General features: G+C 40.7%; 1 protein-coding gene across 1 annotated transcript in view; it reads left to right on the top strand.

Moving 5' to 3' along the window:
- The window catches only part of LOC149460868 (uncharacterized), a 193,161-nt gene that overhangs the window by 130,229 nt on the left and 37,290 nt on the right, over positions 1–25,642 (top strand). Inside the window, exon 11 of the mRNA XM_089679120.1 lies at positions 20,082–20,229. Coding sequence (XP_089535246.1) covers positions 20,082–20,229 — 148 coding nt within the window. The remainder of the gene's footprint in view (positions 1–20,081; positions 20,230–25,642) is intronic.

The raw sequence follows: 25,642 nt of genomic DNA, 5'->3' as shown, positions 1-25,642 counted from the left end.
ATTGGAGGCCTGCCATACAGGACATGCATCTTTTTTTTTTTTTGTATTTAAATACATAGTTACATAGTTAGTCTGGCTGAAAAAAGACAAACGTCCATCCAGTTCAACCATAGTAAAAAAAAGTTATGATCCTATACCCTCAGTTGATCCAGAGGAAGGCAAAAAAACCCCCAGCAAAGCACGATCCAATTTGCACCTGCTGGGAAAAAAATTCCTTCCTGATCCCCCGAGAGGCAATCGGATATTCCCTGGATCAACTTTACGTATAAATGTTAGTATCCAGTTATATTCTGTGTATCTAAGAAAGAATCCAGGCCTTTTTTGAAGCAATCCACTGAGCTGGCCAGAACCATCTCTTGAGGGAGTCTATTCCACATTTTCACAGCTCTCACTGTGAAGAAACCTTTTCGTGTTTGGAGAATAAATTTATTTTCTTCCAGATGTAAAAGAGTGCCCCCTTGTCCTCTGTGATGACCTCAGGGTGAATAGCTCTACACCGAGTTCACTATATGAACCACTGATGTATTTATACATGTTGATCATATCCCCCCTTAATCTCCTCTTCTTAAGAGAGAATAAATTCAGTTCCTCTAATCTTTCCTCATAGCTGATCTCCTCCATACCTCATATCAATTTAGTTGCCCTACTCTGTACTTCGATTTGTAAATAAATCTTTTATTAAAATTTTTTTCCATTACAAAAACATAGCAAAGTATCATTTAAAATCAAAATACGAACTATACCCTTAGTTTTGCAATTCAGCCCCCCCACTCCCTGTCCCTCACCCAAATCCCCTTGCAGTTTACCCCGGTCGATATAGCTCTTCCCTTCTCTTTCCAACTTTCCATTCTATGTGATCTTTCTCCTCAGTCCTCACTTCCGACTCTTCCTTTTTCTTACTATTCTTTATTTCCCTCCAACATTTCTTTTCCCTTCTCCTATTCCTACTACCGCCTTACAAAACATTCCCTTTATTCTCTCGCTGCTTCCATATATTTTCCAGATGCCTTGAAGTCAGACCATCTTCCCCATTCCTTTCTAAATTTACCCATATTACTTTCATCTATATGGTATAACTCCTCCATTTTATTTTTATATTCCACCCTGTGTAACCAGTCCCTCATTGTTGGAGGCTCTTGTACCTGCCAAAATTTAGGAATAAGCCCTTTAGCCGCACCAACCAGATGGTAGAATACACTATTTTTATGCTTTTTCACTGGTACTTGTGTCCTATAAAACAAACACACCCACGGATTCTTCTGTATAGTTGTCCCCAATATCTCTTGTATAAACTGGATTACATCTTGTCAGAAGCCCTGTATTTTTGGACAGTCTCACCATATATGTGCCATTGTTCCCTTAAATCCACATCCCCTCCAACATAACGGTGAGACTTCTACTCGGTGTCAAATACCACCTCGTTAAACATTTATAATTCATTTCCACCGTGTTCATGTTAATTACCCCATGTGTTAATTTAAACATTTTATTTTTCTGTGATTCATTCATTTTTGTTCCCAGTTCCCTTTCCCATTTCCCTCTGCCCCCCTCCCCCCCAATTCAACAAGAATCTTATATATTCCAGAAGTAACGTTTTGGAGCTATACTGGAACCCAACATCTTTTCAAACGGAGCATGTCGTCCGTCATCCCCAGTGGTTGGGGCAACTTTACAACAAAATGTCTCAATTTATAATATCTCAATTCATCTAATGACACAAATAACTCTTTTTTACTCTTTATGTCTTGAAAAGTACCCAACTTCCCTTTAACTACTATATCCCCCAAACGTGCATCTATATCTTTAAACCATTTCCCCTAAAATGTTATTCTTCTCCAGCAGTAAAAACTCAGTACCCACCAGGGGAATCAACAGTGAATTATACTTTCAATACATTTGATTGTGCATTCGATCTCATACTCTTAATACCACCTTTGTCAATGTACTACTAGTCTCATCCATAGTGCCAAACTTTCATGGTATCCAGATAATCCTCTCTAATCGTGTATTACTTAATATCCCTTCTATTTTACCCAACTCTTCTGTGAATTATATATCCAATCTACAATTAGTGGACAATATCCCCACAGTGTAATAATTCTTAAAATTGGCCAGGTTTAATCCTTCTTTTTCTTTCTTATTACACAGAACTTCATACCTAATTCTCGGTTTCTTATTAGCTCATATATATTTAAGTATTTTTTTTTTTAATTATCCCAAAGAAGGATCCTGGGATATGGCCTGGGAGCATGTGGAATGTATATAAGATTTTTGGGACTATCACCATCTTAACTAAATTTATATGCCCGATCCAAGAGACCCTTCCCCTTGAGAGTCTTCTCAACTCATCCTTTATTTCATTTATTAATGGGATATAGTTTACCCGGTATATATTATTTATAGGAGTCAACTTTACGCTTAGGTAATTTAATTCCTTCTCCCTTCTGGAAAATGGGAAGTCTTTTTGTAAAGTCTGCATCCCATTCTTTGAAACAGTAATGTTCAAGATCTCTGATTTTGAGGGGTTTATTTTCAAGTTTGAAAGCTCTCTGTACCCTTTTAGGAATTCCATTAGGTTAGGCAAATTTAACCTAGGATTCACAATATAAAACAACATTTCATCAGCATATGCCGCTACCTTATGCTCTACTTCACATATCTTGATTCCTCTTATATCTACACTCTTTCTTACCATCTCCAGCAAAGGTTCTGGGGATATTACAAATAATAACAGGGATAAGGGGCATCCCTGCCTTGTACCGTTGTACATCTTAAAAGACCTCGAGAGAGACCCATTTACCTTCCCTGCCACTGATTGAACGTTATAGTGCTCCTTTATCCAGCTCATCATCTTAATCCCTATTCCCAAGGCCTCTAGGGTATTTATCATAAACCCAAGTCTACCCTGTCAAAAGCTTTCTTGACGTCGGTCGACAGTAAAATTGTTGGTAACTTTTCTCTCTTAGCCTTCTGTAAAAGAAGCAATGTTCTCAAACCATTATCCCTCCCTTCCATTCCTGGGACAAAACCCACCTGATCGAAATGTATCCATTCCGGCATCAGCTCTTTTAACCTTGTAGCTAGCACCTTCACAAACCGTTTTGTATCTGTATTTAATAATGATATAGGTCAATAGCTAGCGCATTGTGAACTATCCTTTCCTTCTTTTAGGATGATCATTCTATACGCTTGCAGCGATTCTTTTCTTATTCCCATTCCCTCTCCTAAGGCATTCATGTATGTACAAAATTTAAGGACAAATAAGTCTCCAAATTTCTTATAATACCCCACCGTATACCGGGTCCTGGGCTTTTCCCTCCTGCTGTATTCTTCAGGGCCATATTAATTCCCTCCTGGGAGATCACTTGTTCTAACGATACTAATTTTTCTTTTGATATTCTTGGCAAGTCTGCTGCCTATAGAAATTCAAACACAGCAAACTCTGTACTCCTGCTCTGGGGATGGACTCGTCAAAGGCTATGGTAACAATTCAGATGTCCTGGAATATGCACTCCTTGCTGCCCTCAACGGACCGGGGTAGTCCAAAGTCACTGGATACGAAGAAAACAAACAGAGAGCGCCCCGGCCTAGTGCATTATCGTAAAAAATATTTATTAACAGAATAAAAAGTAAGTATCCTACTCACTATTGACATACAGGACAAAGGCACATCACACTAAACAGCGGTGTCCAATCCACACTACATATGAGTCCAAAAATGGAACCCTGGACTTCCAACTGGCTAATGTGTTTCGAGGACTCAGCCTCTTCCTCAGAGCTAGATCCTTCCTCTGAGGAAGAGGCTGAGTCCTCGAAACACGTTAGCCAGTTGGAAGTCAAGGGTTCCATTTTTGGACATATATGCAGTGTGGATTGGACACCGCTGTTTAGTGTTATGTGCCTTTGTCCTGTATGTAAATTGTGATTACGATACATACTTTTTATTCTTTTAATAAATATTTTTTACGATAATGCACTAGGCCGCTGCGCCCTCTGTTTGTTTTCTTTGTAGCCTATAGAAATTCCTGCCGTTTCCCCCTCTTTTCTTCCTCTATAGCTTTCGGGTTCCTAGGTTTTACATCCTACAACCTACTATAAAATTTTTGGAACATTTCAGCAACGTTATCAGTGGTGGAGTAAACCAGTTCTTCCTTTTCATCTTTAATTTTTTCAATTTTTCAATTTCTTCTCTTTAAGTCTTTTCATCAAATATTTTTCTGGTTTATTCCTCCGCTGATATCTTTCCTTTGAGACCTTATTGAAGATCTTCCTTGATTCCTGTTCCAGTAGGTATTTTAACTCTTCTCTTTTAAGTATAATCTTCGAATGAACCTCTGTATCCTGCCTCTTTTTATGTGCCTGTTCTAACCTATATAACTCCTCTGTCACCTCCTTTATTTTTCTCTCCCGATCTTTCTTTTTTTCAGTTCCTGCAGCAATCAGGATTCCCCTCACGTACGCCTTATGTGCTTCCCAAATGGTGGCCACAGAGACTTCCTCAGTTTCATTTAAAAGAAAAAATTGCTCTAATTCCTACCTTAGCCTCCTCTCTACTTCCGAGCCCTGTATAAGCTTCTCATTTAGTCTCCACATTGCCCTTTTGTTCCCTTCTTCTCCTACCTTTAATCTCACCGTGACAGGAGCATGATCTGAGATAGACATAACTTCTATATTGGATTTAACTAGTGAATCCAATTGTGTATGCTCGAACATAATATAATCCAACCGTAAGTACGATCTATGCACCAGTGAGAAGAAGGTATAATCTTTCTCTGGGATGTTTCACCCTCCATGCGTCCATTAGCTGACTTTGATGTAACCTCTTTTTCAACATTCTTAGTTTTTTACCTCCCCCTCTCTGCGCAATCGAAGACGTATCCATCCATGGATCAAGACAGACATTAAAATCTCCTGCCAAGACCAGAGTCTCCCTCTTAAACTCCGGTATTTTTTTCAACACTCCATGCAGAAATACTTCTGAATTTTGATTTGGGCAATAAATATTAACCAAGGTATAGCTTTGTCCCCTAATTTTCCCTCTTAAACATAGAAACCGTCGCTCTGGGTCCACCAATCTCTCCTCCATGTCAAAACACACGTTTTTTGAGAACCCGATCTCTACTCCTTTAGTCCTCTTTATTGGCGAGTCTGCGTAATACCAAGTTGGGTAGTACTTTGAGCGTAATATGACATTAGTATCATATGATAGATGTGTCTCTTGTAAGAACACAACGTCTGTGGAGAGTTGATGAACTTCCCTAAGTATCTTATGTCTTTTGGTAGGAAAATTTAAACCTTTCACATTATAGGTCATTAAATTAATCAGACTCATAGCTGTCTAATATTTCTGTTCTCTTTCTTGTTCAAAGGGAAAACGGAATAGACTACCCATCTCATGGACCTTCCTCCAATCCCACTCCTCCCACATTCCCTCCATCCCACCCCTTCCTCTCCCATCCCTCTCTCCCCCCCACCTCCCTTCCACCAACCCCCCCCCCCACCCAACCCTAACCTAAATTACTACAAAACCCTTGGTCTGTATGTTGCCCTGGAATCTGATGTGGAATTCCCCCACTAGTGAATCCTGAATTGGGATAAAACTCTGAACATGAACACCTACTTCTACCCCCACTCTCAGCATGGGGCTTAAGTGTTTAAAATCCTGTTCGGCCTCCCGACGCCCCGCCGACTCTACTTATTTTCCTCGAAGACCTGCTGAAAAACACAGGGGAGGTGGGGAGGGGGAGAGAAAAAAAAAGGGGGGGGGAGAGGAGGACAAAAATTCATCCCCCTAAGCCCCCTGTCCCTCTCCCGCTAACCCCCCCCCCCCTCACTCAGTTTACCTTCTCTTTTTGTTCACTGGCTGCCACTTCTCTTTTTTTGACCTTTCACTTTCATTTGACCCCTCTATCCACCCCACAATTTCTACATTCTGCAGTTCTAAATTTTCACAAAAGTTACTGAGTTCTTCTGGGAATCTTAGCCTTGCTGATTTTCCATCTTTCCACCCGAACAGACATCAGCCCGGAATCCCCAATTATATTGAATTCTTTTTTCCTTCATTTGATCCAATAAGGGCTTCAACAATCTTCTTTTAGCTAATGTCTCAGAAGAAATGTCTGCAAACACTTGTAGTTTCACTTCTCCAAATTTTAACTCAGGGTCTCCCGCAGTTTTTTTCCATATTCTTTCGCTGTCCTCATAATCATGGAATCGGACAATCATGTATCTAGGGGTTTCTGATGTTACTCCTGGTGGGTGTCTTAATCTATGTTTTCGCTCAATCTTCAGAGGATCTGTGACTAATCTACCTGTCAATGGATTAAACACTGTCTTTACCTTTTCCCGGAGGTCCTCTTCATGCGCATCTTCCGGGAGGTCCCTGATCCTTAGATTTTTCCTTCTCTCTCCTTTTTCTTGGTCCTCCAATTTGTATGACAGCCTCCTCTGTTCACTTCGCATCTCCTCCAACTGCGTTCCCAGATTAGATATCTGCTGAGCCTGTGTCTCCATTTTCTCCTTCACTTCTTCCACCCTTGTTAACATTTGTCCAAGATCCTTATGGAGCACTGCCATTTAAATTTTCATAGAAGGTTCCAGTTTTGCAAACAATTCCTCCATTTCTGTTTTTGTGGGGATTTGTGATATGACTCCTTGTTGTTCAAAGCGTTTTGATCATTTATACTGTCAATATTTATAGATTCATTAGTCTGATTCTCTTCCCATACTCCAAATAATAATCTAGACTGCTCCCCATCATATTTTATTCTTCCTTCCTGTTGTTTCTTCAGACATTGTATCTCTGGGCTTTTTTCCTGTACTGGCAAGTATTTCTTTATTGTGCTAGTATTTGCACTGGATTGCGGGTTTTTCCTCCCCAACCTTTAGTGGATCTACTCATATTAACTACACTTGGTCACAGATATTCTACTCAATGTTCAAAGTACAATATTCTCACACTTCTAGGGGGGCCCGTCTCCAGTAACTTTTAATTCCCGAATAAATTTATAGCGTACATGTTATTCACAGCAATACTTCAATACTTGGCCCCTGAGATACCCCGACTCCTTAATCTTCTGACCGTCCAGCCTCACAATACAAGTATATAATTACTTAGCAACAGATAGTAATAACAACTTTAAATATCTTGCTGTTGCCCACCACAAATCACCATCGCTTTTTGAGCCTGAGGTTCTGGGTCCGTCTGTCTGTGCTGTGCTCTCTTCTGCCCCCGTCAGGGTCTCGTGTCCCAGTTTGTAGTATCACCTGAGAGGGGGTTTGGTCGGGGGCTCAAGATGTCCGGTGTCCAGATATCCTACATCCTCTGGTATCTCCTGGCCTCCGGATCCCTGCAGTGTGTCATCTAGCCAGCCTGCCTAGTGCAGCCCTGCACAGACAGTCTCCCCTGGGGTCCTTCCCAACACGGGCACCTCCTCCTCTCCTCTCTCAGGGTCTCCTGTGCTTCTGGGAGCTCCCCTGCCAGCCAACGCTGGCCGCTCCAGGCTCCAAGCCACCCAATCCCTCCGGCCTTGCTCACTACCAGCGCCTGCCGCCACGTGACCAACGCGGGGGGAACAACACCAGCCGGGAGCCAGCAGCAGGGTGTAATGTGGCTCAAGCCCCAGACAGCTTCATCATAGCGGGCATCGGGAGCTCCTGCACCTAGGAGTCTCCCAGCGCCATGTTCAGGCCACTCCCCCTCCCCTAGGACATGCATCTTTCTATGTGTTTTCTAGTATACTCTCTTTTTGGATATGTATAAGTAGCCTTTGTTATATGCATGGCCCTATATTTTTGTGTATGTATACATGTGGTGTTTATCCATATGCGTTTTTGTTCTAGACCACTTTTCTTCCTCCTGATGAAGGCTCATTAAGAGCTGAAATGCATTGAGGTTTCAGGGTCTTTCTGAAGTCCATCTGAAGACACTTTTCCAGATGGAACGTAATTGACCTATCCATGAAGCTGTAATTTAGTACAGATTAGTCCATTATATGTGTTATGTATAATTTTTAATTCTGTTTAATAACATTTTGTACTTTTTAATCGTAATGGTGTTGTCGTTTGGTACCTAGTGAGTCCCACCCTTCTCCTCTTTCTTTTCTAGTATACAGTGAGGAACAGAAGTATTTGAACACCCTGCGATTTTGCAAGTTCTCCCACTTAGAAATCATGGAGGGGTCTGAAATTCACATTGTAGGTGCATTCCCACTCTGAGAGACAGAATTTAGAAAAAAATTCAGGAAATCACATTGTATGATTTTTAAAGAATTTGTCTTGCACTGCTGAACATAAGTATTTGAACACCTAAGAAACAGCAAGAATTCTGGCTCTCAAAGACCTGTTACTGTGCCTTTAAAAAGTCCATCTCTACTCCACTCAATCTAACTTAGTAGCACCTGTCTGAGCTCTTTAAAGGCACCTGTCCACCCACAGTCAGTCAGACGCCAACTATTACCATGGGCAAGACCAAAGAGCTGTCAAAAGACACCAGAGACAAAATTGCGGACCTCCACAAGGCAGGAAAGGGCTACGGGGCAATTGCCAAGCAGCTTGGTGAAAATAGATCAACTGTTGGAGCAATTGTTAGAAAATGGAAGAGGCTAAAGACGACTGTCAGTCTCCCTCGGACTGGGGCTCCGTGCAAGATCTCTCCTCGTGGGGTATCGATGATAAGAAAGGTGAGGAATCAGCCCAGAACTACAAGGGAGGAGCTGGTCAACTGGTCAATGACATGAAGAGAGCTGGGACCACAGTTTCAAAGGTCACTGTCGGTAGAACACTACGCCGTCATGGTTTCAAGTTCATGCATTGCACGGAAGGTTCCCCTGCTCAAGTCATCACATGTCCAGGCCCGTCTGAAGTTTGCCAATGACCATCTGGATTATCCAGAGGAGGCATGGGAGAAAGTCATGTGGTCACATGAGACCAAAGTAGAACTTTTTGGTCTAAACTTCACTTGTCGTGTTTGGAGGAAAAAGGTCGAGTTGCATCCCAAGAACACCATCCCTACTGTGAAGCATGGGGGTGGTAGCATCATGCTTTGGGGGTGCTTTTCTGCAAAGGGGACAGGACGACTGCACTGTATTAAGGAGAGGATGAATGGGGCCATTTATTTTGAGAAACCTCCTTCCCTCAGTCAGAGCATTGAAGATGGGTTGTGGCTGGGTCTTCCAACATGACAACGATCAGAAGCACACAGCCAGGATAACCAAGGAGTGGCTCCGTAAGGAGCATATCAGGGTTCTGGAGTGGCCTAGCCAGTCTCCAGACCTAAATCCAATAGAACATCTTTGGAGGGAGCTGAAACTCTGTGTTGCTCAGCGACAGCCCCAAAACCTGACAGATCTAGAGGAGATCTGTGTGGAGGAGTCGGCCAAAAACCCTGTTGCAGTGTGTGCAAACCTGGTCAAGAACTACAGGAAACGTTTGACCTTTAATTGCAAACGAAGGCTTCTGTACCAAATATTAACACTGATTTTCTCAAGTGTTCAAATACTTATGTTCAGCAGTGCAAGACAAATAAATTCTTTAAAAATCATACAATGTGATTTCCTGATTTTGTTTTTTAAATTCTTTCTCAGAGTGAGAATGCACCTACCATGTGAATTTCGGACCCCTCTATGATTCTCTCCTCTATGAAGTGGGAGAACTTGCAAAATCACAGGGTGTTCAAATACTTCTGTTCCTCACTGTATGTCCTTTTTGGATGTGTACCTATATATTACTGACAGTCATAGACTTGGCACGATTCAGTATTTTATAGAATGGGTTATTGAGAGCGCAGCGATATAAAGAAACAAAAGTAGCTAGCATATACAGGTAAAACCTTACAAACTAAAAAAATAAATATGCAGCGCTAAAATATCAGACAACTAGAATATTATTAATCATCATATATTAACACATATTATAGGTGAGCGCTATTGATGGCACAAAATGGGTGAAGTGATGATAGCGTCTGAAAATGACGCATGAAAGTGCTATAAACCAATTCTTGTAGTGACAATGGTGGTAAGTCCAATGACAGAATATAGCAGTCCGTGATACGTGGTAATCCGTGCTGGTAGCCACTGGTGTCAAGAGCCAGTAAAATTATGCACTTACCAGAAGTACATATAATATTCGCATTATATGTATATCCTTATCGTAGAGACATCTAGGTCTGGTCTAAAGGCTGTGGGGTCATCAAGCTCAGAAGTGGACACTCAGAATGATGTAACTCACACTCAAAGGGTCGCACACCGCTCATAAACCCATCTAAACAGCTCCAAACAATGGCTCCACCTTATGGGGCTCATAATGACCAAGCCAGAGGACAAGATAGTACTAATAGTGTAGTATGTTTATTATTTTCAATGAAAAAAGTCCAAGTATAAAATAAGTCACATGTGATATAAAAAATGGCCGCCGGCCTTCCTCGTGGCCTGGTGCGGCTTGGCGTCGTTCTGGTGGGCTCCTCTGACGCGTTTCATGCACCAAGCACGTTATCAAAGGGGTGAGCCCACCCAGAAGACGCCCCGCATGACGCGCACGGTGACGTGCCCGCGCATGCTCACACTCATCTGTATGACCCGCGATCGCATCTGCGCATGCGTGATCATCTGTTTAAATCTCGGCGTCTTCTGGGTGGGCTTGGTGCACGAAACGCGTCAGCGGAGCCCACCAGAACAATGCCAAGTTGCACCAGGCCACAAGGAAGGCCGGCGGCCATTTTTTATATCACATGTGAGTTATTTTATACTTGGACTTTTTTCATTGAAAATAATAAACATACTACACTATTAGTACCATTTAGCACCATTGTCACTACAAGAATTGGTTTATAGCACTTTCATGCGTCATTTTCAGACGCTATCATCACTTCACCCATTTTGCGCCATCAATAGCGCTCACCTATAATATGTGTTAATATATGATGATTAATAATATTCTAGTTGTCTGATATTTTTAGCGCTGCATATTTATTTTTTTAGTTTGTCATTTTAAGGTTTTACCTTTATATGCTAGCTGCTTTCGTTTCTTTATATCTCTGCGCTCGCAATAATACTATACTGTGCATTTATTCACCTCCCATTTTGCTGAGCTGCAGTTATTACTACTATAATGGATATATTTGAGATCAGGTCCAAAAGATCTATTATAACAGAGGATGTTTTTGTACAGGATGTCATTGATGATAATCTTAATGGTATTTTTTTACATCTAACTAATCATGCCACATCTGAGATAAGGACTCTCTGGGATGTCTCCTTCCTTGAAAAATATGTCAAGGAAGGTATGGTACCCAGGTCCTTAACCACTTCCAGTCCGGACACTTTTATCCCCTTCCTGACCAGGGCAATTTTCAGCTTTCAGCGCTATCACACTTTGAATGACAATTGCGCGGACATGCAACACTGTACCCATATGAATTTTTTACCATTTTTTTGAGACAGATAAAACTTTATTTTGGTGGTATTTATTCACCGCTGGGATTTTTATTTTTTTGCTATGCAAATGAAAATGTCCAAAAATTTTGAAAAGTGTTTTTCCTATAAATTTTTGCAAATAAATAATATTTCATCATAAATCTTGGCCAAAATTTATTCCGTTATCTTTTCAGTAAAAAAAATAAAATATGCCAAATTAGTTTATAACCAAAAATTATAATTTTTAAACTTTTTTTTTAACATACAGTCACCCTAGCAGTACAGTGTCACCCGACCCTGCAGTGCCACCGTCCGGCCGGTCGGGAATTGGTTAAGGTGGGATATCAACAGCGAAACGGAGTGGTATACATATTTCAATAATATGGGTTTAGATTTGCTAAAATGTCTTATTCTACGTAAAAAGAAAAAATGTATATATTTAGATAATGAAATTAATAAAACGCGTGAAAAACGTGTTCCCTATATGGATAAAGATGAGTATAGGATTGAATCAGAAAGGTTAAAAAACCTTTTAGACAAAACTGAAAAAAATCAAAGCACTAAGATAAGGAAGAAATATGTTAGAGATTCTGCAGATTATAAAGAAAATTACGTTTTTAAATGGCAAATTTCTAAAAACATTAATACCAATGATCTTTCTAATACATATCAAACACAATCAGATATCAATAGCATTAATTCTGGACAACATTATCCACCCAAAGGTATCAGTATCCCTACTAGAAGGATGCCTCGCTCTAGACATGTATATAGATCTACACAAATACACCCGGAAAATGGCCCTCAAAAAGGTACTTCCTCAATACACCTCTTACACATGATATAACCAATGTCACAAGTGGAGATATAAGTTTCAAATCTTAAGAACGCCTCATTATTTAACCATTATTTTAGAAATTTTAATAATCAACACATAATTAATACGAGTATCAAGTCACTTTTGTCTAATAAGGACCTTGTCATCCGACCGTGAGACAAAGGAGGTGGGGTTGTAGTAATGGACAAAAAAGACTATATTGTTCAAGTCCATAATATACTTGATGACTTAGATACTTATAAACCACTCCCAAGAAATCCATTGATTACATATAAAAAGGAACTTAAGAAAATAATCAAACTAGGATTTGATAGTGGAGTGATTAATAAGAAAGAAAAGCCGTTCCTGTGTCCAGCAGCCCCAAGACTCCCTATTTTATACTGCCTCCCCAAGATCCATAAGGATCCTGTTCATCCCCCAGGAAGACCAATTATTAGTGGTATCGGATCATTAAGTTTTCGTATTGGAGAATATGTTGATTTTTACCTACAACCTTTGGTCACTACCACTCCCACCTGCTTGCGGGATACTAAACAAATATTGGTTGACTTGAAAGATTTTAAGGTTACTAAGAAAACTTACTTAGTTACAGCTGATGTTTCATCTTTATACAGTAATATCAAACATGAAGACGGTATGTAGGCAGTTAAATTTTACTTAGATAGTATTACTGATATACCATGGCGACAAAAGAAGTTCATTTTAGATTTGCTCAATTTTGCTATGCATCGCAACTACTTTTGGTTCAACCACGCCTTTTATTTACAAATCACCGGAGTAGCGATGGGAGCAAAGTTTGCTCCGAGCCTAGCAAATTTGTTTATGGCAAGATGGGATGAGGATTTTATTTATTCACGTGACGGGCCCTTTCTTATTATTTATTGTCGTTACATAGATGACTTCGATGACTCGATCGTTACATAGATGACTTCTTTAAAAAAAATTTTTACTACTCTTAATCACAATGATCTTAACATTAAACTATCTTTTGATTATGATTTTAAAGAAATTAATTTTCTGGATCTGGTTTTAATTAATGATGGCACTAATATATTAACAAAAACGTATTTTAAAGGTACGGATAGGAACAGTTTCCTACCTATAGACAGTTGCCACCATCCCGTTTGGCTAAATAACATCCCTAAGGGACAATTCCTTAGATTAAGGAGAAATTGTGTTAATCTATCTGATTACCATAATCAGGCTGGTACTCTCAGCACCAGTTTCATAGAAAAAGGTTATAATGCTGAAACTTTAAATCATACTATTGAAGAAGTTGGTGCTCAACAGATCCGATTTATTAACATCTGGGAAAAAAACGAGATCGGAACGTTTTTGCCCCTTTGTAACAGATTTCTCCACCCAATACAAAGATGTGGCCAAAATAATCAAAAAGAATTGGGCCATTTTAAAGAATGATCCAGTGTTAGGGGAAACACTACCTGAAGGTCCGGAAATCACTTTCTGGAAAGACCCCCCCTGAGGCATACACTGGCACCTAACGTGATAGATACTCCAAACAGTATGTCTTCATCTTTCGGATAAAATGGTTTTTACCCATGTAATAAATGTGTAACTTGTCAATATAATGGCTCCTGCAAAAGAAAAATTGGGGAATTCAAGTCAAACAGCATGGGAAAGATTTATAAAATCAACCCGCTGATTACGTGTAACAGTACACACACAGTTTATTTATTAGAATGTTCATGTAATAAACAGTATGTGGGTAGAACCACAGAGAGATTGAGGGACCGACTTAGGGAATACTATTATAATATAAAGAGGCTATAAAGAACATTCGGTCTCTAAACATTTCCGTGATTGTCATTATAGAGACCCCACTCATCTCAAGTTCACTGCTATAGATCTTATTAAGCCGCAATGGCGATGTGGACATAAAAGAAGAGCTGGTTCTCAATTAGAAACTAAATGGATTGTAGAATTTAAATCTCTGTCCCCCCATGGCAGCACTCGAAACTCCTGGAAAAGCTGCATGTTCAACATTCTTTTGATGCGGCCGAGGAGGTGATTAGATTGAGTCTATTAAGACGTAGAAGGGAGTTGAGCTCTTGTTTGATGTCCGTCATGGTTGGAGGGCAATTGGAGAGCCATTTTCGGAGAATGACCCATCTTGCTATTAGTAGGCATGTAGATATCCAAGGTTTGTTATTTCTGAAGGATGACGTTAGGGATGAGAAGAGACCAATGACTGGCTGTTCCATATAGCCGAAGAGGAGCTTTAGCGGGTCGATGGGTAGTCAAAAGGTAGTGATGACGGATATGAAGTTGACCACTTGCTTCCAGAATGTGGAAATAGCCGAGCAGAGCCAGAGTCTACATTGTAGTGATGGTTTTTGAGTTCCGCATAGAGGGCAAGTAGACAGAGCCGAGACATTTTTCAAGTAGAGACAGGGCATGTAGGCACGGTGGAGAATCTTAAGTTGTTAACGCCAGAATTCATTGCGGTTGAAGGCACATGTGGAATTGAAGCCTGATAGTAATTGGTCAGCTGTAAATGCATTATCGAAATCTTTGACCCAGGATTTCACAGACAATGTCTCAAAAGGTTTGGCGTATAGGAGGTTCAGCGGTCTGTATACGTTTGATATTTTATACTTTCGAGAGTGCGCCAAGACATCAATAAATGTCGTCTGAAATCTAGTGAATTTAATGGGTGCAACAGAGTTGACAAAGTTCCTTACTTGAAGCACGTAGAAAAAGTGATGTGCTGAAAGTCCGTAGGTTTGTAGGACGCTGTTGAGAGGTTTTTGGGAACCCGTAGAGGTGTCATATAAGTGTTGTACCAAAGTTAGTTCTTGAACTAGCCAAGTGTCATAAGCATCATGAGATTGCGGGGGAGAAAAGGAAGGGTTATGGTGGATAGGGAGAAAGCGAGACAGCCACGGAGAAACCCCCAGTTTACACCTGACTTCCCTCCATGTAATGAGGGTATCGCGGATAAGTGGATTATGTTTTAGGTGGGGTGGCAGAGAGTTAACATTGGAATGTAATAAGGCCGAGAGGTTGTAGGGATGTGCTAGTGCTGATTAAATATGGTAATTGGAATATTTGGAGGATTCGGTGAGCCAATCTAGACCTATGCGAAGCAGACATGAAAGATTATAGGCTCGTACGTTCGGGAGACCAGAGCCTCCCTCGCTTCGTGGTAGGAATAATTTAGCAAATGCTATATGGGGACGTTTGCCTTTCCCTAAAAATTTGGAAATTGCCCGATTTAGCCTCGTTATGTCACTGTGTTTAAGGAGATGAGGCATGGTTTGAAGCGGATAGAGAAGTTTTGGAAAACTCACCATCTTAAAAAGGTGTGATCTGCCCAAGAGTGAAAGCGGTAGGTCCTTCCACATTTCCAGTTCCCCAATAATTTTAGCAATCGTGGGCATATAGTTTAGCGCTTAGATGAGATGAAGCTGATTTCCCTATTTTTATGCCTAGATAAGTGATATGCTTGATAGAAATTTTGAAGGTCGAGTTTTGTGTCCATACCGGGAGGCGGGAGTGAAATAATGGAAGCACCTCACTTTTAGTGAAATACATGCAGAACCCTGAGCAAAGGCGGAATGAGGAGAAAATATGTTGAATGTAAGGTAGGTCAGGGGAAGGGTGCGAGGTAAAAATTAGAATGTCGTCTGCAAACAAGGCAAGCCTCAACTCCTGCTGCCCGATTATGATGCCATGGAGGTCAGAGTGAAATAAGAGGAAGCGTGCTAATGGTTCCAGGGCCAAGTTAAAAAGTAAGGGAGATAGAGGGCAGCCCTGCCTGGTGCCCTTGTGAAGTTGAATGGGGTTGGATATGTGGCCTGCTGCTATAACTTGGGCTGTTGGGGATGAATACATGGCTTGGATCAGATGAATAAAAGGGCCCTCAAATCCAAACTTTCGTAGTGATAAAAAGAGCCATTCGAAGTTGACTTTGTCAAATGCCTTTTCGGCATCTAAAGAGATTATTGCTGCATCTTGGGGTGTGCTGTTCGAGGCTTGACTGAGGACAGATATCACCTTACCAATATTCGAAGCTGCCGAACGTCCCTGCACAAAACCCACTTGCGAAGGATGAATCAGAGTAGATAGTATAGTTGCTAGGCGAGAGGTGATAATTTTTGACAGGAGTTTTGCATCGAGGTTCAGCAGGGATATTGGCCGGTAAGATCCAGGTTCCATCGGGTCTTTATCTTTTTTGGCAATCAGTTTAATGTGGGCTTGGAATCCAGAGGGAAGGTAGTCCCCTCCCGCCTGAATGGATTGTAACACCGATTGTAAGGTAGGGGAAAGGGTTTTGGTCATGAGTTTGTAGAATTCGGCTGTATAGCCATCAGGACCCGGGGCTTTACCGTTCGTGAGTGATGTAATGGCTAGGAATATATCTGCCTGAGTAATGGGAGCGTTTAGAGCTTGAAGTGAAGAAGGGTCTAACTGTGGCAACGAAATAAGGTCCAGGAAGGAGGTGACTAGCGGTGTCTATAGGATCCGAGCCATATAGAGTTTGGTAGAAGTTTTCTAAAGTGGAAATGATGTCTAAAGGGTCGCTTTTCAATGTTCCCTGTACATCTTTCAAAGATGTAAAGAGAGTAGGTGTGAATGGTTTTTTACATAGCCATGCTAGCAGCTTGCCCGGCTTGTTGCCGAATTTATGGAATTGCAGGTCACTATGGGATTTGTGTGGCCTCTTGTGCTGCTGCCCATGTGTCAAAGTGTCGTTTGGCCACTGATCATGCTTTCCTATTTTCATGGGAGTTGAGACTTGCCAGGTCTTTCTGTGCCTGTCTTAGGCGGAGGCTTGCTTCTGTGTAAATTCGGAGAAGGTTTTTCTTGTAGGTGGAAGTAAACGCTATGATTCTACCTCGTAGGACAGCCTTACCTGTCACCCAGAAAAGATTAGGGTTTGCTTGGTGCTCTGCATTTGTTTCACAGAACTCACTCCAGGCAGTATTGAATACCCGGAGCAAATCCTGAGTGTTTGCCGGAAAGGAAGGGAAGCGCCATGTACGTGAGTGTTGATTATGCTGTGCGTTTTGTATGGATAGAGAAATAGGGGAGTGGTCGGAGATTGCTATGACGTGTATATTAGAATCCTTGATGTTTTGTAATAGAATGTTATTGCCGAAGAAGTAATCAAGCTCTGATGAAGAAGGTTCGTCCTTCGAAACGCGTCAGCTGTTTCCTGAGTGTCCACTCCTCTGATGGGACTTGCGCAGGCTGCTTTTTTCCTTATTTCCTTATTTGAGGACTTACATACATGATATACTTCAGTGTTTGTGAGTATTATTCTGTAATTAATACATTTTGGCTTACTGAGGTAATGCGCAAGGTTGGTGCGCTCTTTGTTTTTGCTCCACCCATAATTTTTTCATACGTGTAAAGTCCATTTGTTTTAAATGAGTTTCTTGGAGGAACGTGATGTCTGTTTTCATACTTTTGAGATGACGAAGGATGGCCATACATTTATGGGGTGATCTCAAACCTTTAACATTCTATGATACTACACGAGTCATGGTAGTGTGGGTACGGGGGTGTTCACAAAAGAATTAGTATCTTCCCTATGTATTAGCGGTTTTGCGGACTCAGCATTATGGTCCGTGTTCTCTCGTTGCGTTGTAGGAAAGTAGGGCGTTGTGGGGTCTCTGGGTAAGAAGAGAATATATAGAAGAGAGAAAAGGGAGGGGTGAAAATATCGGAGTGGCCCAAAATGGGTCTATTGTAAAAATAAAAGTAACAATAAACTGTATAGTCATCATGAACTTCACATTATTCCACATGTTGTCTCCTAACTGTGGCCTGCGTTACCGGAAATGATCGGGTGTAGATCCTGCACCGAGGAGTTGCATTGTCAGGTACAAGGAAAGGAGGGCCCCCGACGGTAGCATGGACCACTAGTGAAAGAGAGGTCCGCTCGCCCTATTATCAACGGTAGCACATCAGCCAAAGAATAAAGTAAGACCTTTCATATACATCAATTTGAAAAAGAAGAACTGGAGAACCTGAGATATATCTGAACAACGCAGTTAGTTAAGAGCATTATAATACAATAAAATACTTTGGTATGTGGCAGTAAATACCAGTACGTAGGAATGCGAGTGAGATGGACGTCGGCCATCAGGGTGGTCTTTGCTTTGCCGATGAACAGTTGACGTGCTGGCGCTTTGGTGGTTCCTTTCGTGGACTGCGCTGGTCATGCGGGCCGGAGTCTCGTGGTGACTGCTGTGGTTGTTGAGGGCCCATGAGGTCGGGTAGATTATTTTGAAAGTACAGAAAGGCTTCTTCTGGGTGTGTGAATGATTTGGGTTCTCCTGTGGGCGTAGTGAAGCGAAGTGTAGCAGGGTATGCAAGGGTGAATTTGACCCCTTTTTGAAATAGTGTAGCACAAATTTGTTGGAACGATTTGCGTTTGCAGGAAACTTCTTGCGAATAATCAGCAAACAGTAAAAGCTTATGACCGTCTAGTTGCAGGGAACGTGAGTTACGAAACGAACTGAGTATAGCTACCCGGTCAGCGTAGTTAGGGTATTTGACAATTGTTGATCGCGGCATGCGTCTATCATTTGAGGGTGCGCCTAGGCGATGTGCCCTTTCGACCTGGCAAGGTGCCGTGATTCCCAGTGCTGCAGGAATGCGTTTAGAGCAGATATCAAATAATAAACCTGAATTGTAGGATTCGGCGAGGCCTACAACTCGCAGGTTGTTCCTGCGTGAGCGGTTTTCTAAGTCATCTAGTTTATCCAATATGTTCTGTTGTATACGTTTGGATTGTTTTGAACTCGCCTGCATAGCTTGAAACTCATCCTCTAAGTCAGAGAGGCGATGTTCAACTTCGGTTATGCGTTTGGCCTTTTCCCCAGATCTCTTCTGAGCTGCTCTATGCCCTGAGTTACTGCTCTGTCTACTGCCTGAGTAATGGTAGGTAGCAACAGAGAAGCGACAGCCTGTGCAATATTTTCATATTGGTCCGTGGGACTACTAGTGTCTACCAGGGGAGTGTGAGGCGGCTGTGCCTCTCTCCCATCTGTTCCTGGGTGTGGCTCTGTTTCCATACTGGCCGTCTTGTGGATTGAGCTGGTGCTGCTGTGGTTTGTATTATGAGTATTATAGCTGCTGTTAGCAGCGTGGTCGACGGCCATCTTGGCTTCAAGAGGGAGAGATCTGTCCCTCTGAGCCCGAGCAGCGGGATCCTGGCTGGGTGTCGCTGGCCGCAGGTACCGCTCCATATGGGATCGGGTGAGGAAGGTGCGGGGGGCACTCCTGTGCCACTAAGGTAAGTCCTCCGGTGCAGGAGGCTAAATTTATATGCTTTATGTTCCGGAGCCACGGGATACCGTCCCTAGCTCATGCGGCGCCCGAACCGGAAGTATGTTCAACATTCTTAAGCAAAGTGGAGTTTGGCAGTGGAACAGATAAGAGTTTGTGGGTTTGTTTTATTTTTTTTTTTGTTGCAGGGAGATGCTTATTTTAATTTTTATACAGTGCAAGTGCAGTTTCCTTAAAAACTAACAGTCTGGTTTATAATTAGACCAGTACTCTTGTTTTTTTTTTCACTAGCCATGAGTTTATGAACTTATGAACACACCAGTGATGATACCAGTGGTTTATATTAATTATAATTTAACATATATAGCTATAGTCTCCATACCACATGAACATACTGCGTCAGCCTTCTTTCTTTATACTGCCAAGTAAATACAAAACATGTAACTTATACTACAGTACAACGTTAAATTAAATTCTGGTGTCTCTGCAAGCATAAGCCCTTTCCCTGTGACAAGTGCCCTTTAGTTCTATGACAAATATGTACATGTAATGTGTATTTATTTATCTTTCAGATCCTTGCTCTGGAAGCGGAGCTTGAGTTCCACAGAGGCATTTACAACTTACAAGTGCAGTATACCCAATCACTTTTCCAAGGGATAAAACAAGCCTATCACAATTTTCAAGAAAATGTTGTTGCAGTTGTTTGTTCTCCACTTAAAGGTTAGTAAGACATGAAAAAACATTTGCACGTCCTAGGCATTCATGTCAGCAAAACATGGTCAGAGATGGTAATAGGTTTACCCTTTAGAAAAACCTTGTTCATAGTAATTTATTATTGTTATATTATGACAGAAGCACAGTGAACTGTCTCAAGCCTCCAATGTACTGTAGAAATTCAGTGGTTTGACCTGTATGAGCCTTGGACTAATGTAAACACTTTTGAACATTAAACTTTCATGCTTGTTGGTAATGAAAAGTACATATTGTTTTCCTGTTTTTATGAATCCTACATTACTATTAATTTAGTATCTCATATACCCACTCTATTAGGTGCCCATGACATGTTTTAAATATTGGAATTGCATAAGGAACATATTCTTACCTTTTAACTCTTTTATGTTTGGAAACTATCACTCTGGTCTCTCCTGCACTGTTGACAGTAAAAACCTGACAGACATTTAGTTGGAAAATAGTTTTGAGTCTGTGCTTTGCCAGTGTAGGGCAAAGCAGTGGGTTATTATTATTATTATACAGGATTTATATAGCACCAACAGTTTGCGCAGCGCTTTACAAAATGAAGGTAGACATTACAGTTACAATACAATTTGGTACAAGAGGAAACCGAGGGCCCTGCTCATTAGAGCTTACAATCTAAGAGGAAGAGTTGAGTGATACAAAAGGTAATAGCTGTGGGGGGATGAGCTGATGGAGGAAATAAAAAGCAGTTTACTAGTTAGAAGCAGGGTAGGTTGACCTAAAGCTAATGTTTAATATCTTTATATATGCCTCTTTGGTTCCATTTTTATTACATACTTTTTTATACTCTGTTTCTATGCTTCTTTATGTAGTGCAGACAAATCATAGCTGATGGAAGGACCATCAATGTACTGTACTTGGCTTTCTAAAAAAATCACAACACCCTACCTCAGTAGTTATCTCAAGTGCCCTTAGTCCTGATGCAGTCAGTAGGCTTGCTTTTAGGAGTAGTTATGAAAATGTCGAAATGCCTGATCGGTAGATGTCAGCCTAGAGGAGTGGGTGTTCCTAAGCATGCTGTATTTACTACAGTTAATGCCCTCATGTGAAGCTGAGCCTCCACAATTGAAATAACTAAAATCTAATGAATGAAAGGGATGGGCCAGGGACAGTAAACCTGGCCAAAGACAGGTAGTTTCTTTTTTCTTTCAGACAGCAGGTTAAAAAGAAAAAAAATAGATTCCTCTATCCACACAAACAAGGTCTGCCAGGAGATTGTATTCTGACAGTTGGACTCCCCTCTGTCAAAATACACTGATCAGCAGATGCAGCCATAGCCGCCTTTCTGTTTTTTACTGGCAAACAATTAAATTCCCTCTTCAGATTCCAGTTTGAATTGACTGGAATCTGTCCTATTTTAGAGGTGACCTTAATCTGCCGACAAGAATCAGCTCTGACTGGTTCTATTTTTGATAATGATCTGCCCATTGAGCATTCCCCAGAAGTACCTTCTCTATGCAGTGGGCCTTACATCCATTCTAGTGTCATTTCCTGGTATCCTCATTGCTAAACACTCTGGAGATCTCTCTGAAGATCTACTAGGGTTTCCTTTTCTCTTGTGGGTTCTGTCATCTTAAGCTTCCCCTCCAAATTATCCCCTTGGATCAAGAAATGCTACTTTACTGTATCTGGTTAAGGAGGGGTTGGTGACTTCCTGTCACCCTTACTAAAGTATTAGACCATACTGTTTGAAATATATTTGTTTTGCCCAACACCATAGTAAACTGGGCAGCAAGCTAAGTGAGACTTTTTCAGTCTGGTGAGGTAAGGTGCTGCCACCACTGTCCCTGTATGTGGATCAAGGCCAACCAAAAGAATGAGCCCCAGTTGCCAGAGGTCAGAAATGTATTTTGTATAGTACAGTTTCCATACCAGGATATAGGAGCTTCAACCACTGTGGGAGAAGCTCAGGGAGATGACAAAGAAGAGGACAGCTGAGAGGAAACTTCTGAAATTATCAGTTTCCCCCTAGGCCAGATCACAGCAATCCTCAACATGGCAGCAGCAGCTCAGGTTCCTCCTCCTCTCACTCAACACACAGGCAAGCCTCTGCAGCTTCTCCTGTGACACCTGTTAAGCAGAAAAACAGCTCTATCTTACTGTATCCTGTCTCCCCTGCTTTCTCTACTTCCTCTATTGAGAGCCCAGCAAAATCTAAATGTAGAATGACAGATATTAACCCACAGCATGCTGTAACAGATTCTCACACTAATACTTCACATTCTGCAAGTAATTTCTCAGATCCAATGGCTAACTTTTCTACTACTAGTCAGCCTATTTCTGAAACATAATGAAGGAGATGCTCCTTTCATTAAGATCAGCCATACAGTCAGATATCATTAACTATATGCAACAAATCAAATCAGAGATTAATGATCTTGGCGACAGTTGACCATGTTGAAACAAAAATGGGAGAATACGCCACTGCCTTTAACACCCTAATAGACACCCACAATGAAAGGGATGAAGAAATTGAATGGCTCAAAAATAAAGTTGCAGATCTGGAGGATAGATGTAAAACATTAAAATAAGAGGCATTCCAGAATCGATACAACCTGACCAATTGAGAGCATATACCCAAGAGCTCTTTCGTGTCCTCCTACCTGATGCTGCAAACTCAGATGTGACCATCGATAGAATACATCGCCTTCCAAAACCCCCCTATCTGCCAAATAAAATACCTTGAGATGTCTTGATGAGAATTCATTTCTTTCATATCAAAGAAAAAGTCATGGAAATTGCGTGCAAACCCAAAAATTTGCCTGCAGAATTCTCCTCTTTACAGCTTTTCAGATTTATCTAAGCACACCATGCAACTCCTCCCAATAACAAAAGCTCTACGAAACCACAAAATTATTTATCGTTGGGGTCACCCCACTAAATTGATCCTCACCAAAAATGACTCAATCAACAGCCTAGAGGAAGGTCTGGAATGCCTTGGAGAATGGGACAGTCTCCCAGAAAGCGACCCACAACATTCTACTGTCACCAGAGCATCTCCAGAGTGGAATTTGGTCACTCAAACACCAAACTAAACCATGACCGTATATTTGCAATCTTATCTCAAGGTCCCACTTAGATGTAGTTTCACATGTTTAAGCAAGGCACTGAGGGTACTACCCTTACCGAACACATACTGTAAGTATGCCTGCCAATGGCAAGATCACTTGTTTTGTTTTTGCCCCAAAAGTACTATGCAATTTTCATTGCGTTCGGATCTTGGCTAAGATCCTATTTTTTACTGATTTGTTATCTGTTCAGTTATCTGTATTTGTTTATTTATTTCCTTTGTTTCTACTATCGTGTAATTCCTGATAGTCTAAATGGTTTAACTGACATGCGTATAAAAATGTATTACCGCTTTAGGGGAACCTTGGTTAAGCCACGATGAATATCGATAAATATATCTATTCAATGGATATAAAAATTATCTATATTAATGTCAATCACTTGAATCATCCGGCCAAATGTACAAACATGTGGAAACAGGCATTTAAAGATAAATGTGATATACTCTGTGTTTAAGAGACTCATTTCGTAGATTCGGCCCCTCCTAAATGCTCACACAAAAAGTTTCCACATGTCTGTACTGCCAATGCCTCTGAAAAAAACTCACTGCTATTAGAGATACACTAAACTTTGTTCTTCATAAAAATATCCCAGACCCCAAAGGCCGGTACCTGATTCTTATATGTAAAATAGATAATACATATTACAGTATTGTAAATTTATATGAACCTAATACTCATAACAAAAAGATACTTTACCAAGCTCTTCAACCTAATCTCCAAAAATAGTTCTGGTTCCCTTATACTATGCAGTGACTTCAACCTCATAGTTGACAGAAACCTAGACTCCACAAAATCTCAAAAAAAGACTACCCCAACCCTATACCCCTTTCTAATAAATGAGGATGTCTATGATGTCTAGAGGTGTCAACATGCAGGTGAAAGAGATTACACCTTTTTTTTCGGCTAGCCGCCAATCATATTCGAAAATTGACCTTATATTGGTAGATAAATGGCTACTGCAAATTTTACCACATCAACCATAGCCAATATAACGTGGTCAGACCACGTGCCAATTTCAGTTACTATTTCGGATAACCACTTATTGAAACCACACAACCTCTGGCATGTAAATTTGTCCGTTATAAAAAATCCCCAACAATAACTTGAAAAACATCTTGAGGAGTTCTCCCATATAAATTCACAATCTGTATCAAACTCTGGCACCCTTTGATGCGCTCACAAAGCATATATACATGGTATAATTTTACAAATGTGCGCTAAAGCTAAAAAGCAAAGAAATAAATAGCCTAATGACCTACTACAGGATATTCACAAACTATAAATGCAAAATAAAGCTCAAGTCGATTAAACCACCTCAAATACACCCTCCAGACTAAGGAGACCAATTTGATAGAAGTACACAAAGATTAAAACTCAACTACTACTCTAATGGAAACAAAGTAGAGAAATACCTAGCAAATAAAGTGAAATCCCTGCATACTAGAAATAAAATACCGTATCTGATCAACCCAAAGGATAAAACTAAAATCACTAATCCTCAAGAAATAGCAAATGAATTTGCTAGTTACTACAATTCACTTTATAACCTAAATCAAGACAAATCCACTCTCCAAGCTTCTATAGAAAACATACAAGCATTTTTATCACAAAGTTGCTTATCCACTCTTTCAAAATCACAACTAAGTATCTTAAACTCCCCTATCACAATAAATTAAAAAAACAGAAAAATAGAAAAACTACCCAATGGCAAAAGTCCAGGACAAGATGGATTTTACAGCAAATACTATAACATTTTCAAAAATACCCTCATCTAAACCAACTATACACTGACGCGTTTTCTTCTGCCTCATTACCTTCCGAAATGCTGAAAGCATTAATTGTAACAATCCCCAAATCTGGTAAAGATCCAGACAACCCACAAAATTTCAGGCCTATTTCTTTATTAAATACTGATATTAAGATCTACGCTAAAATTATAGCGTGCAGACTGGCCAATATACTCCCAGATTTGATCAAGCCTGATCAGTTAGGCTTTACTAAAGGTAGACAAACATCTGACGCAACCCGGAGACTAATCAACATAATTCATTACGCATACTCACATAAAATTCCCTCCTTATTACTTGCTCTGGATGCCAAAAAGGCTTTTGATAGGATATGCTTGACATACGTATTTCAAGTACTGCATAAATTTGGATTTTCAGGAACAATTGCTATTTCAGCACTTTACTCAAATCCTTCCACCCAAGTCTATGTATCTAACATGCTATCCAAACCATTTTTAATTATAAATGGTACCAGACAAGGATGCCCATTGTCGCCACTAATGTTTAACCTATCAATTG

Source organism: Staurois parvus, unplaced genomic scaffold, assembly GCF_062004578.1.
Source record: "Staurois parvus isolate SC_StPar_1 unplaced genomic scaffold, SC_StPar_1.0 ptg000218l, whole genome shotgun sequence".
In the NCBI taxonomy this organism is placed as follows: Eukaryota; Metazoa; Chordata; class Amphibia; order Anura; family Ranidae; genus Staurois; species Staurois parvus.
Note: the sequence above shows the minus strand (reverse complement) of the source record. Positions and strands in the feature narration are given on the sequence as shown.